General features: G+C 42.7%; 1 protein-coding gene across 3 annotated transcripts in view; it reads left to right on the top strand.

Moving 5' to 3' along the window:
* Positions 1-961: 961 nt before the first annotated feature.
* The window catches only part of AKAP7 (A-kinase anchoring protein 7), a 170,697-nt gene continuing 156,557 nt past the window's right edge, over positions 962-15,101 (top strand). For 2 of the 3 annotated variants that reach the window (XM_062186761.1, XM_062186762.1), the window contains exons 1-3: positions 4,225-4,256; positions 4,563-4,693; positions 8,045-8,173. In XM_062186761.1, the coding sequence (XP_062042745.1) occupies positions 4,612-4,693; positions 8,045-8,173 (211 nt within the window). In that variant the 5' untranslated portion in view covers positions 4,225-4,256; positions 4,563-4,611. Of the gene's footprint in view, positions 1,028-4,224; positions 4,257-4,562; positions 4,694-8,044; positions 8,174-15,101 lie in introns of those variants that run through there. The other variant, XM_062186763.1, reaches the window with a different exon arrangement.

Genomic DNA, 15,101 nt, shown 5'->3' on the forward strand with positions numbered 1-15,101 from the left:
TGACTGGAGCCCACTTGGCCATCATCAAAATTCCCAAAAGAACACAGTATCGCTGACGAAGGAAAGCAGGGCCACGAGCACTGCAGACCAACCAGACACTGGCACAAGAGCTGGACACGCACCCCTCAACCCCAGCTTCAGTCTGTAAGATCCCTTACCCCGCTTCCCGGAGGGAGCCCAGGAATGAAAATCATTGCTAGTTTACTCACATCAGTACTGTAATCTGCAGAAACCAGTAGTCGGTTTCCACTTAAAGTATAAAACCCTCGTTAGAATTTGGACTTCGCACAATTCGGCTTTTTGTTTTTTTAAAAGCACTGTAAATACATATCTGATTACACCGACGAACAACGCCTATTTCTTGTACAATGTCGCTCTTCCCAAACATTTTGCAATCAGAACTGTTGTGTTTTCAAAGCTCTTGGCAAAACTAAACACATGTGTTCTCAGGAGACTCCAGGCCCAGCAATGTTTCCAGGCGGTCCCAAACTCGCCCCTCAAAGCGTGGGATGGGAAAGGCCGCGCCACAGGAAATAACTGCGGGCTGCCAAAGGCCGCCGGCGCCCAAGGGAAGGCGGGGGCCCAGCCTCGCACCCGCCGGGTTAGGTCCTGAGCGCCCGGCCGCGCCGGGGTCGCGGACCTCAGCTTCCTCCCGCCCGCCCCGAGTCCCTCGGCGCAATCCGGGTCCCGCGGGCGACGCGGGTCGGCCCCTTCCGGCTGTCTCCGGCGCGCGGCCTGGCCATGCGGCTTCTGCAGCTACTGCTGCCGCGGGGGCTGCGGCTCGCGGGGCTCGGCGCGTCCTCAGGCCTGGGAGCCGCGGCCCGAGGCGTCCCCGCCGCCCGCCGCGGTCGGCCGCCGCCGCTCAGCCCCTGCGCGCCGCCCGCCAGCGCCCGGCCCCGCCCCGGCCTCCGCCTAACTCTCAGCCCTGGGCCGCAGCGCCCGGCCGCCGCCGCCGCCGCCAGCACCGCCGCAGCGCGCCCTGACGCGCCGCCTGCTCGCGCCGCGACCATGGAGCACCCGGGAGAGGGTGAGACCCCGCTGCCCAGCGGGCCTGGGGGCGGCCGGAGCCGCGAGGGCGTGGGCCCCGCTTTGCGCTCGGCCTCCTGGAGGGCCGGGCCTCCGGGCAAGCCCGACCCCCGGCGGCCGTGGCTCGGATCCCGTTTGTGTCTCCACGGGGACTCAGTGTAGCACCGAGGGGCCCAGCGAAACCGCATGTTGAGCGGTGCCGCTCCTGACGCACGCTTTGGCGCGACTTGGAGGCGAGGGGTGTGAACCCAGCCCCGTTTCGCTTCTGTTTTCGCCCTTCTGCCCTGGTGACCCTTAGCGTGTAGTTCCTGCTAACACCCTCACCCTCAGAGGTGTTGGCGTGGTAAACAACACCCAGCGCAATCTCAGTTTTATACGACAAGTATAAAAACCTCGAATCAGTGAACCATTTCGTTTAGGGTTTTATTCCCGAGTTGGAAACGACCGATTTAAAACTGGCGCCAAGTCTGTACTAGCGCCCCGAGTGAATTTCCGGCGTGGGTCAGCATTTGCTGCACAATGAGCTTTGTGGGCAGAGCAAGGGCGGGGTTGGGTGCAAGGGACCAAGAACCAATGAGAGGAAGGTTGCTCATACAAAACCCCAACAAGTGAACGTCTGTAATTGAAATAGCTGGTAACAATTGTCAGTGCTAATGGGTGATTAAGATCTTGTGGGCAGGTGCCCCAAGTGTGAGTTTGTGAGATGGATTTCGTGAGGTTGCTTAGGAGAACAGGACGGTACATCTGAAAAGAGTCACAGCTCACTGCTTGTTTCTGTGACCTTGCAATTCAGGATTCTGATAGTATATCTAGTGTGTCTGACTTTTCCGAATGCATTGTGCATCAACAAGGTTTAAGGTATTTGGGGAGGTTATTTCCTCCTTTCCTTCCATGGCAAATGTTACTGTTTTGTTCTTTTCTCCCTAGTAATTTGGATTGTACTTTTGTTTTTCTTTTGTGATGAGGAAACCAAAGCGTTGAGGTTAAGTGACTTGTTGATTAGCACACAGTTCTCAACTTTCATCCAGATGGAAGAAGCTACTATTTTTAGTAACCAAGCCAGAACTAGTGGATGGCATTGGCCCCTTTGTACAGCCTAACCCTGACCGGAGTGATTAGAGAGGGAGTCTTGCTAAATGAAGTTGTATTTTATTGTCCAAATAGAAAACTTGCATATTGTGTGACAACAGGCAAATGGTGTATCTTTTTCCTTCCTCTGTTGGTCTTTGTTGAAGTCATATACTAAAGTGCACTTATGTTAGAATGTTAGCATATTTATTTATTTATTTTTTTGACAGGTGGAGTTAGAGAGAGAGAGACAGAGAGAAAGGTCTTCCTTCCGTTGGCTCACCCCCCAAATGGCCGCCACGGCCGGCGTGCTGCGCTGAGCCGAAGCCAGGAGCCAGGTGCTTCTGCCTGGTCTCCCATGCGGGTGCAGGGCCCAAGAACTTGGGCCACCCTCCACTGCCCTCCTGGGCCACAGCAGAGAGCTGGAGTGGAAGAGGAGCAACTAGGACAGAACTGGTGCCCCAACCGGGACTAGAACCCAGGGTGCCAGTGCCGCAGGCAGAGGATTAGCCTAGTGAGCCGCGGCGCCGGCCAGAATATTAGCATATTTTAAAGATATGGTTTATAATATATTTTAAACATGGGCAAAGTTGTTTTCTTTATGAAAGTCATACTCAAAAGTATTTGAATAGTGGAAGTGGGAAACATACAAATATATTCAGTATAGCTGTGGCAGCCTTTAATTTATATCATTTAGTCTTTTTCCTACATAATTGTAAATCATAGAGCAGTTGCAGTTTTATCTGCTTTATGAAAAATACTTCTTGTAAACCTTTTTGCTATTGTTGCCATCTTCAGAGCAAATATTCTTAGTTGTCATAGGAGTGAGCATGCTGTTTAACCATTAGTTTTTGAATTCTTTCACTTTTTTTGGGTTTGTTTAAGCAAAGCTGTTGTTCATCTGTTTTGTCATATGTGATAAATACTCAGATGTCAGTAAGAACATTAAAGGAAGCATTTTCCTGCTTCCCTATCGATTCTTGATGGTTGATTTCTGAAAGGAGCAGCTCAGGTTACAGTGCTGTAATGCATGTATGTTTTGACGTGCCGGGTAGGGTGCCAGAAAGGGCATGTCATGGTGGCAGAGTGCTTTGGTTCAAATTCCATACCTGAGACCTGGTAGTCTGTAACAGGTGAGTGTCATAGTATGTTGCTGATGGCGAGGTTTTGTGGTTTAAAGGAGTTACTCTGTGAAGTGCCTCTGTGCCTAGCGTAGAATTCATCCGCAAGCTGGTGCTGCTGGTAGTCTACCAGCTCCATCTCATCTGTTGGTTATTAATGCAGTTAGTCTTGTACTTTTTATTTGGATTTGCACAAAAGATAAAAATTTCACCACAGTTTGACCCTCTTTTAGGAGAATTTAAAACACTTTAAACAATGCTTAATTAGATTTGAACACAATTTAAGTGCTTTATTTCAGAGTCGGTTATTTTAGGTCAACTTTCCGAAAGCAAAGTGGTTATACTTTCTGTAAGTGTAGTTATAATGGATAAATTTAATTCGTGATTATCAACTTTTGCCCAAATGCTAAAGCTTAGGTAGGTGGAGGAAGGGTTCCGAATCTTCAGTTTGAGAAACATTCTATAGAAGGATCAGCAGTTCTTTCAAGTCTTAACTTGAAAGTGGCACGCTGTTTTTTTTTTTTTCCTTGAGTGAACAAGCCTGCCCACAAAATTACCTCAGTTATTCCATTTTTTAATAGCAAATAGTAGCAGATAGTTTTAATTTCACATTCTAGATTCCTGTCTTTTTTTTTTTTTTTTTTAGTTTGAGAGGCAGATGGAAAGAAAGACAAACACACATACACCCAGCTCTTATGTTCTGGTTTCACTCCCCAAATGCCCTTAACGGCAGGAGTTGGCCTAGAGCTGGAACCAGGAGCCTGGACCTCAATCCAGGTCTCTTACATGGGTGGCAGGAACCCAATTACTCGAGCTGTCCCTGCCACCTCCAAGTACTACATTGGCAGGAAGCTGGTAGACTCCTCTCAATTTTGATGTGTCATTGCATTTGAGTTTATTATGCTGTATTTAACAAGATGAATGATGTTGGGCAAGTCATGTCATGCTTTAAAGTTTATTTTTATGTCAAATGAAATAGTTGTTTCCTTCCGTTATTCAGCCTGTGACACTAAGAGAACATGGGATGTGCTGAGACTGATGGTAAATACTGGGAACTATTTTTCATGGGTCTTGACATAGCTGCTTTGCATTGTAGCCTGAATGATTTATTAACCACTCGCAGATGTGTACTGACCTTTTCCCAGTTATTTGGTAAAAAATTCTTGAGCACCTAGTGTGAGATGAATTAGTGCTTAGAGGAATCAAAGGAGAGTAAGACAAGGCACTTAGGGAACTTGGGGTAGGGTACTACAATTACTGATGGGGTGTGATTATGGAAAGTTCCCCCATTTACTTTCGTAAGTGTTCTGGTTTCAGTAGTTAATTATATGGTCAACTTTATCTTAGAGTCTAATGGAAAAGACAGACAAGTGAACGTCTGTAACATAATGCACACATGACTGGAGGACGCACAAGCTACCTGGAGGAGACTGGATTACCTAACTTAGGCCTGCGGCCTGTTTTCCCTGATGATGGAGGTCTGATCTGAGTTTTGCCTTTGGGGTTGATTGTTCTCACCTGTTAACACAGTTGCTTAGTCTGGTACAGGAGCAAGGTATGGGAGAAGTGAAAGGGGTCTTTTGAAGAAGTGGATTTCAAACATTTCTTGCACACTGGAGTCATTCTGTGAGACTTTTTTTTTTTTTTAAAGATTTATTTGTTTGGGCCGGTGCTGCGGCTCACTTGGCTAATCCTCTGCCTGCGGCGCCAGCACCCAGGGTTCTAGTCCTGGTTGGGGCGCCGGATTCTGTCCCAGTTGCTGCTCTTCCAGTCCAGCTCTCCGCTGTGGCCCGGGAGGGCAGTGGAGGATGGTCCAAGTGCTTGGGCCCTGCTCCCGCATGGAAGACCAGGGGGAAGCACCTGGTTCCTGGCTTCAGATCGGCGCGGCGCACCGGCTGCCACTGCAGCCGTAGCGGCCATTTGTGGGGTGAACCAATGGAAAAAGAAAGACCTTTCTCTCTGCCTCTCTCTCTCACTGTCTAACTCTGCCTGTCAAAAAAGAAAAAAAGAAGATTTATTTGTTTGTTTACTTGAAAGGCAGAGAGAGAGAGGAGAGAGAGAGGGAGAGAAATATTTTCCAAACGCTAGTTTACTCCCTTAATGGCTGCAACAGCTAGGGCTGGGCCTGGCCAAAGCTGAGAGCCAGGAGCTTCTGGTACTCCCACGTAGGTTCTGTGGCCCAAGGACTTGGGCCATCTTATGCTGTTTTCCCAGGTGCAGTAGTAGTTAGCTGGCTTGAAAGTGGAGCAGCTGAGACTCAAACCAGTGTTTCTAGATGGGATGACTCCCTCTGCCGCAGCACAGGCCCCATCCTGGTAATTTTAAAAGCTTGTCAGGTGCTCTTAATGTGCAGCCAATTGTCATCATTCTTGTTACTGTGTGAGTGTCCCTTTGCTATAGCTGGAGTAACCCATTTAGCTCTTGCTCTCTGTTTAATTGAGCCAAAATGAACTAAAAGTTAGACTGTCAAGATCTTTTTCATTAATGACCACAACAGCTAGGGCTTGGCCAGGATGAAGCCAGTAGCCTGGAAATCCATCCAGGTCTCCCACATGGGTGGCAGGGACTCAAGTACCTGAGCCATCATGCACTGCTTCCCTGTCATGTTAATAGGGAGCTGGATCAGAAGCAGAGTAGCTGGGACTCCTAACCGGCACTCCCAGTATAGGATGTGAGCATCCCAATGCCAGCTTAATGCTCTGTGCCTCGCCCTAAAATTTGAACTGTGTTATAAATAGCAGTATTATTAAGTACATAGTATTACTTTTCTGGGGGGCATTGGACTAATTAAAAAAACGTGCTGTTTTTTGCTTTTATTCAACATACGTGTGTGTGTGTGTGTGTGTGTAAAATGCTGGAGCTGAAAACTCCAAGCATGGCACTTGACATACTGAGGACTTTGATCCAAATAAGTAGGCTAAAGGATTCTCTGACAACCCCCTGTTTTCCAGTTTATCTCCCAAAGCTCAGGGAGACTTTCTCTCAAGTTCCCTCAGGTAGTTCCAAGACACAGTTGTCTTTGATCCCCATCCTGAAATCTCATTAACCTGGGAAGATTAGTCACTGAGAAGAAACTAAAGATCATCACCACACCTGCCTCTACAAAGCTTTCTTCTGTTCTTAAGGTTGTTATCTGAGTTTTTATTTGCATAGCAAGACAGGCTTTCTTCACAGTGCACCTCACCTTCTCCAGAGTCCAGAGGGATTTTGTCCCAGGCTATTTGTTTTTCTAGTCCACTCGTCTCCCCTAAAAGTTGCTTACCTTTTCTCTAAAATTACTAAAATTACCTACACCCCTTTGCCCCTCTGCCATATAACGAGGGTATTTAAGCTTCAACCATCTGGCTCTTCTTTTGAGTTCTATGTTCTGGGTCACTCCCATGCACTTGCACATTTAAAAAAATTTGCCTTTTCTACTGTTAATCTTTTGATTCTCAGTTTATTTCAGCAGACTCTAGAGGCTAGAGGGGAATTCCCTTTGCTCACATGAATGATAACAGAAATGACTTAAGACAAACAAAAATTTAGATTAAATAAAAATATCTATTTTCATTTTTATTTGAAAGGGAGAGACAGAAAGATAGTTAGAGAGATGTCTTCCACCCACTGGTTCATTCCCCAAATGCCTGCAGTAGCCAGAGGTGGGCCAGGTCAAAGCAAGGACCCAGAACTCAATCCAGGTCTCCTATGTGGGTGGCAGGGACTCAAGTTCTTGAGCTTGGGTCATCTGTTGCTTCACAGGAAGCTGGATCAGCAGCAGAGAACCAGGCATTCCTTGTGATGGGATGTAAGCGTCCCAAGCAATGGCTTTGCCAAGTGGTAACTTAACCCCAAACTACACACCTGCCCATAGACTTTTTTTTGGTAAGTAACTGTGACCTATCATGATATTTATTATATTGTATGTGGAGGTGTTTTTCAGGTATTATATTTGAGAATAGAGAATTTCAATAGAATGAAATATATGAGTTTTGAAGTATCTTGGGTTATTAATTAGTTTTTAGTAAATACAGTAAAAATTACATGAAGTATCAGCATTCTGTTCAATAATAGTTAAAATGTTTGTGTCTAGGTATACAGGATAATGGCAGTGGGAAAACCACCAACTGGTAAATTTAGCATTTAACTATATCAGTTAAAACAGATACTCTCCTTCCCCTACCCTTTGCCCAAGATATATGATTCTTCTCCCGCATAACAAGAAAACAACATAAAGGCCAAATGTGAAATGTGGTTTTAATGTTGGTATATGACCGTGGGAGAGCTCTTAGGGAAACTGTAAGGTCATTTTCTTTTTAATAATTGATTTTCCAGAAAAGCTTATTTAGAGCCATGTATTTTAAACTGAATTTAAAATGTTAAATATAATAGTGGAAATATCTTAAAAGTCTCTCGAAGAAAAGAAATGTCATAACTTGTACAATTGAGAATACAGAAATGATACTGTTAAAAATAAATGTGAAAAAGACTGAGAAAACGTTAGTTTGTTTTCAAAAGGTATGTGGAAAAAGTGCAGTTTTGTTAAGAAAAAGTACAGCTGCAAATGACCTTGAAGATTATTGATTGACATAGTCCTCATCTAGCCCTGAATTGAATGCTCTGCTCTAGAAAGTGATTCAAGCTTGTTTAACATGAAAATGGATTTAAAGAATATAGAATGAAGTATAAATAATGTTTATTCAAATTGCTTTATAATATATTTGCATAGTGTTGTAAATTTCTTAACAGTACAAGTTGACATTGAATTCAGTTAGCTGAGTTGTTTTGGTTTAGAATGTGAGTTAAAATTAAGTTTAATAATACAGTTTTCTTTTTGTGATATATTAAAGGAGGACTGAATCCCAATGAGTGTGAAAATGTGTCAAGAAATGAAATGTCAGAAGAACTTGAAATGGATACGGTGGATTCTTTGATAGATATGCCATTTGCTACTGTAGATATTAAAGATGCTTGTGGAAGTAAGTACTTTATTATTATAAGTAGAGATTTAGGAGCAATGACTAGTAAATTTAGTTATGTATAATGTTTTCATTAATAACTTATTCATTTTAAATACATGCCATATTTTGAGTTTTGGTTATCTGTTCTGTTGGTATTATATTGTGAAACCTGTCTTGGGTCATATTAAGACAGCTTACAAAATTTGGGACCAAATCATTCTAGTTTGTCAGCTACTTCTGAATATTATAGGTCAGATCGCTCTGTGGTTTATAGCTTCTTTCAGTTGCTCTGGAGCCACTATTAATCTCAGCAATTACCCATTCATCTAACAGTTTCTTCCTGGATGATTGTCCAGGCATTGGGAGGGTCCATCAGTGACTAAGACTGACATTATCCTGCCCTCATGGAGCTAAAAAGGCTAGCGTTGAAAACAGTTACACTTGTCATTATTGGATTTATTGGATCAATTCAGTCCTGGAGAGCTCAGTTCACAAACTTTAGAGGACCAACGGTTACTTGTTTGAATTCCTGCTAAAACTATATAAATATCTAAATCTGAATTTCATATCATAAAAATAATACCATATGTGATATTTGGGGCTACCTCCGCTGAAAATGTGACAGATTTGCCTGTTGCCCTTGTGAATAGGAAAACAAGGAAAAAAACAAAATTATTCAAAATTATTTACTGATGACATACTCTGCACCACTCATGGCTGGTGCTTTTACATAAAGTTTTGCTATGACTTGATAGGGTGTTATCATGTCTTCTAGCTTCATTAAGAAATTACTTAGTTCAATCTCTTCATTTTGAGAAAACTGAGGCTTAAAGAAGTTATGACTAAAGTCATACAGTTGAAAGGAAGCATAACATCTGTGATTTCTGATTTCTGATTCATTGGTCATTTCACTGATGAATATTTATTGGATGCCTGGAAAATGTCAGGCATTGTGCTAGACATTGGTGATACTGACCTAGCAGTCCTTGGCTCTCAAGAAGTTCGAAGCTTGATTAGCTTAACATGTTAACAGCCACAGTCTCATAATGTAAGTGCCATACAGGATTTGATTGTTGTTTTTAGCCCTTGTTTATACTCCTGTGGAGCTGAGGTCTTTCTGCTTTTTATTTATTGAATATTGTGGTCAATGGTTCTTTAAGCCTGTGAGTATAGAGTGGAGTGAATTATGTTTTTTGCAAAAATTAAAGAAAAAGGAAGGAAGTAGACAGAGATTGAGGAAGGGAAATAAAGAGGGAAGGAGGTATAGTTATTTTCTTAGAATTGTACCTATGAAATATATGAAGTCTGTTTTTTTATATTAATTTAAAAAAACTCTCAAAGAATTAAAAAAAAAAAAATTGGATGCACGGGGAAGGAGGATGTCCAGGAAGGTGTCCTAGAGGTTTGGCAAGAGTCAAGGCTTGGAGGATAAAAGTGTGATCCATCTAAGGCTCTTTCCTGTACACAAACTGCCCTTGAACTTGCCTGATGAACAGAATTTTCCTCAGAGCCTTGTAGAAGTACAGATTCTTCTTTTCCAACTTTGCATCAAGTCAGGGAATCTTGTTTTTTGGACATCCCAGCTCATTCTGATGCACAGTGAATCTCAGAAGCCACACTAGTCTGTCACACCATCTTCTGATTGCAGTGAACCTGGTTCATGTTCTGGGGGGTGTTACAAAGTCAGGGGTTTACTTAAAACGTATTCGATCTCTGGTATTTTATAATCCACTTTTCCTACTCCATAATCCAAAAAAGGGGAAAAGAGAACGTGATGAGGTTTTGGCTTAGCCAAGCACGTTTTTCTCCACTTTTCCTTTACAGCTGGCAGATAGAGAAAGACAACCTTAGTCACTTTCACAACTGTTAGGGTACCGTCATTTGAAGAATTTGCCCACTTATTAATTAGCAGAAGTTTTTTTTTTTTTTGAAAAGAGAGGCAAGGATAGCAAGATTTAATGTGCTACTCTTAGTTCTCAACTTCTTGAGCACATAAAGTGAATGTATTTAAAACTTTAAATGATTTCTTTCTTATTTGGTTACTTTCTCTAGTTTTAACAGAAAATAAAGAAAAATTCTCATAAATCTTTATGTCTCATGCCCACAGTGGGCATCACCCATCCACACTTCTTCCCTCTGAGCCCTATTTGAGTCTGTCAATCACTCCCATTGGTACAACATAAGTCAGGCTGTAACAAGACAGTCCTGTTCACCATTCTGACTGCAGGTACTTCTGACTTAGACATATACATATTTTCTATCTCTGAACTGCTTTCACTAGGGCTAGAGAGCAAGATAGTTCTAGAATCCTGGAGAACAAATAGTAGTCCAATAGCCACTCTACTACCAAAGAGACCAAATTACCAGAAAGAGGGAAGGGAACGCTTTTGTGGCCTGCTTTTCATTCCTGTTCTGAGAGAGACAGCTGCTTTTTTAGAGGATGGTTATTGAAGGGGGGGTAGTGCTTTATATGAATATGATATTTTCTCTGCAGTGGTATATTTCTCCTCTTTTTCTTTTTTTGAGATTTAAAAGAAAGATTTATTAGAGCCAAAGGCCACCAGCCAGAGTGATATGGAGGGGGGCTCCAAGAAATGCAAGGCCTGAAGGGGCTGGCGGTACTGTGCTTTTAAGCATAATTTTGGGGAAGAAAAAAATCTTGACATTCAGTTACAAGGTGGGGGCAAAACCCATCAAAAAGACTTGATTTGCAATCTTTTATTCTGTCTGTGGCTTGCAAATGATAGAACAAACAGCCATCAGAAGGGTGGGATACTTAATTCACTTTACAGTAAATTGGGAGCTCCGGAGGAATCACCACTCCCCTACTATTCTCATGATAAGATTGGAAGCTTTCTAAGAGTAGTCAGGCAGGCACTTTTGACCTTGCTAAAGATTTTGCACCCTCAATTTCCACTGAGACCATCCTGACTGCCTATTAACCCATCTGACTCCTCACATTCCTCCCGCCACCCAGAAGAATGGACCCTAACTTCTTTTAGGGGAACTGGGTGATGACTACTGTGGCTGCTTCGTGCTGAAAAGGGACATCATTGTGAACAGCAGTCAAGACAGGGTTCCAGCCGGAGGTGGCTTCTTGAGGGTGATGGCAGTGCCAGTTTGCAGAAACTGCTTCTATCTGAGCTTTCATGTGCATGGCCATTCAGAATTTCAGTTTCAAGTATGGAGAAAATGAATCTAACATGCAGATTAAACTCACAGTGTCTAAAACAAAGGACTGAGTCATTATTAGAGGACCTGAGAAATGTGCTATCTAAACCACTAGGAAGTTTTCCCATTGAGAGGCAAATAGAAACAACAGGAGGTATCTGATAACAATCAAGTGGGCTAATGTCTGGCCAGCTATATATGAGGTCCAGACATATCTCTTCACATGGGGTACTGGAAGAGACATCGTAAGGGAGGTGTATCCTTCCTTAGGGAAGGCACCCTATTGACTTCCATTACCAAGCTGGCCTGGGAGGAGAGCTGGCCTGAATCGAAGGTAGGTGGCATCTCTAAAAGGAAATTTACAGTTCTGCCTGCAATGTTACTGACCCTACTTGGCTTTTCCCTCAACAGTGGTAGTTACTTTGGAAGCTGCAGTGAAAGAAGGGTGTTTTTTTTTTTTTTTTTTTGGCTTAGAGCCAACAGAGTCTGTGGCTCTGACCTGGGAGTCCTTCAACCCCCTACAGCAGTTTTGTTTCCAGAGCTGCCAGGGCTTTTCGTAAGCTGACTTCTGCTGAAGCCCTGGGCCTTTCCACATAAAAACTCATGTCAATCTCAGTGGACTATTCTGTTGGGTCTTCTTGATGGCAGATCACTGTGTAAAGTAGCCATTAATTAGCCTGCCACGTATCTTTAAATTGCTTCTCCTGCCTAGCTTGCTCCTTTTCTTCTGGTTTCTGGGAAAGTAGACCAGAGGAAACCTTTAAGAGGATGCTAGTCAAGGGGTGCTCAGTCCCGTTCCTAATTTTTGATGGCTTAAACGAGAAATCCATAGTCACAGGCATGTTTTTTTTCTTTTTCAAAGATTTATTTATTTATTTGAAAATCAGAGTTACATAGAGAGAGGAGCGGCAACGAGAGAGAGAGGTCTTCCATCTGCTGGTTCACTTCCCAGATGGCCACAACGGGACAGATCCGAAGCCAGGAGCCAGGAGCCTCCTCTGGGTCTCCCACATGGGTGCAGGGGCCTGAGGACTTGGGCCATCTTCCATTGCTTTCCCAGGCCGTAGCAGAGAGCTGGATCGGAAGAAGAGCAGCTGGGACTAGAACCAGCGCCCATATAGGATGCTGCCGGTGCTTCAGGCCAGGGCGTTAATCCGTTGCGCAACAGTGTCGACCCAGACAGGCATGTTCTGATAGTGGTTTTTCTGTGAGGTAGACAATGCCCATGAGCACAGCTATGTCCTCACTTTAACATCAAACATGATGACCACCTTATCTATAAAATTTGAAGTCATTTAGTGAAACTTTCCCTCCCTTTGTTTGGTTTGAAAATGGAGGCTTTGCCTGTTTACTATGCCCATGGTGAGATAAATCTAGCTGTGAAATCATAATTTCTTCTATATGTAGCCAGGCTATTATTACAGAAAATTGTTATCCATCCATTTTATAAGATCTAAAGATCAAACTGTACATCCTGGAGAGTCCTTCAGTATAGAGCCAGTTTCCCATCTTGAAGAGAATAGAGAAATGAGGAAACAAGTCAGCCTTCCTAGATTGCTACTGTCAATAGCTTAATATCAAATGAAAATTTAGCAAGCAATTTTAACTGTTAAATAACAGCTTACAAAAACATTTAGCAGAAGATCCAGTGCCTTCCATAAATTTCAAGACAAGAGTACATGTATTTGGATACATCGTTTAAATATCTAACACAAATGTAACTTGTTTGACCAGCAAAGCCAAGTACAAACATGTCAATGACTTAAACATTTTTAGTTTCTTTCTACTAACAATCTTAAAACATCTGATACAGAGATTTATTTAGGTCATGTAAACCAAAAAAAGATATCTTTGATTAATTTAGCAGTTTAAATTTATGGGCAATCTTTTATCTAGAAGCCAATTATTTTTTTTTCCTTTTTTCTTTCTTTCTTTTTTTATTTAGTAAATATAAATTTCCAAAGTACAGTTTATGGGTTACAATGGCTTCTGCCCCCACCCCCCATAATTTCCTTCCCACTCGCACCCCCCCATATCCCGCTCCCTCTCCCATTCCATTCACATCAAGATTCATTTTCAATTATCTTTATATACAGAAGATCGATTCAGTATATATTAAGTAAAGATTTCATCAGTTTGCACCCACGCAGAAACACAAAGTGTAAAATACTGTTTCAGTACTAGTTATAGCATTACTTCACCTTGGACAACACATTAAGGACAGATCCCACATGGGACGTAAGTACACAGTGACTCTTGATGTTGATTTAACAATTTAACACTCTTGTTTATGGCGTCAGTAATTTCCCTAGGCTCTAGTCATGAGTTGCCAAGGCTATGGAAGCCTTTTGAGTTCGCTGACTTCAATCTTATTCTGACAGGGTCATAGTCAAAGGTACCTCCTTCTTTGATGGCCCTGTTCTTTCCACTGGGATCTCACTCGCAGAGACCTTTCATTTTGGTCTTCTTCTTCTTTTTTTTCCAGAGTGTCTTGGCTTTCCATGCCTACAATACTCTCATGGGCTCTTCAGCCAGATCCAAATGCCTTAAGGGCTGATTCTGAGGCCAGAGTGCTATTTAGGACATCTGCCATTCTATGAGTCTGCTGTGTATCCCACTTCCCATGATGGATCGTTCTCTCCCTTTTTGATTCTATCAGTTAGTATTAGCAGACACTAGTCTTGTTTGTGTGACTCTTAGACCTATCAGAGTCATCAATTGTGAACTGAAATGGATCACTTAGATGGCATTGGTACATGCCATCTTGATGGGATTGAATTTGAATATCCTGGCACATTTCTAACTCTACCATTTGGGGCAAGTCAACTTGAGCATATCCCAAATTGTACATCTCCTCCCTCTCTTATTCCCACTCTTATATTTAACAGAGATCACTTTTCGGTTAAAATTTAAACACCTAAGAATAATTGTGTGTTAATAGCAGAGTTCTACCAATAGTACTAGAACAAACAAACAAAAAAAAACTAAAATGGATAAAGTATTGCATTGTACATCAACAGTCAGGACAAGAGCTGATCAAGTCACTGTTTCTCATAGTGTCCATTTCACTTCAACAGGTTTCCCCTTTGGTGCTCAGTTAGTTGTCGCCCATCAGGGAGAACATATGATATTTGTCCCTTTGGGAATGGCTTAATTCACTCAGCATAATGTTTTCCAGATTCCTCCATTTTATTGCAAATGTCCGGATTTCATTGTTTTTGACTGCTGTGTAGTATTCTATAGAGTACATGTCCCATAATTTCTTTATCCAGTCTACTGTTGATGGGCATTTGGGTTGGTTCCAGGTCTTAGCTATTGTGAATTGAGCTGCAATAAACATTAATGTGCAGATAGCTTTTTTGTTTGCCAAATTAATTTCCTTTGTGTAAATTCCAAGGAGTGGGATGGCTGGGTTGTATGGTCGGGTTATATTCAGATTTCTGAGGAATCTCCAGACTGACTTCCATAGTGGCTTAACCAGTTTGCATTCCCACCAACAGTGGGTTAGTGTCCCTTTTTCCCCACATCCTCTCCAGCATCTGTTGTTGGTAGATTTCTGAATGTGAGCCATTCTCACCGGGGTGAGGTGAAACCTCATTGTGGTTTTGATTTGCATTTCCCTGATGGCTAGTGATCTTGAACATTTTTTCATGTGTCTGTTGGCCATTTGGATTTTCTCTTTTGAAAAATGTGTATTGAGGTCCTTGGCCCATCTCTTAAGTGGGTTGTTTGTTTTGATGTTGTGGAGTTTCTTGATTTCTTTGTAGATTCTGGT

Source organism: Lepus europaeus, chromosome 3 (assembly GCF_033115175.1).
Source record: "Lepus europaeus isolate LE1 chromosome 3, mLepTim1.pri, whole genome shotgun sequence".
Classification (NCBI taxonomy): Eukaryota; Metazoa; Chordata; class Mammalia; order Lagomorpha; family Leporidae; genus Lepus; species Lepus europaeus.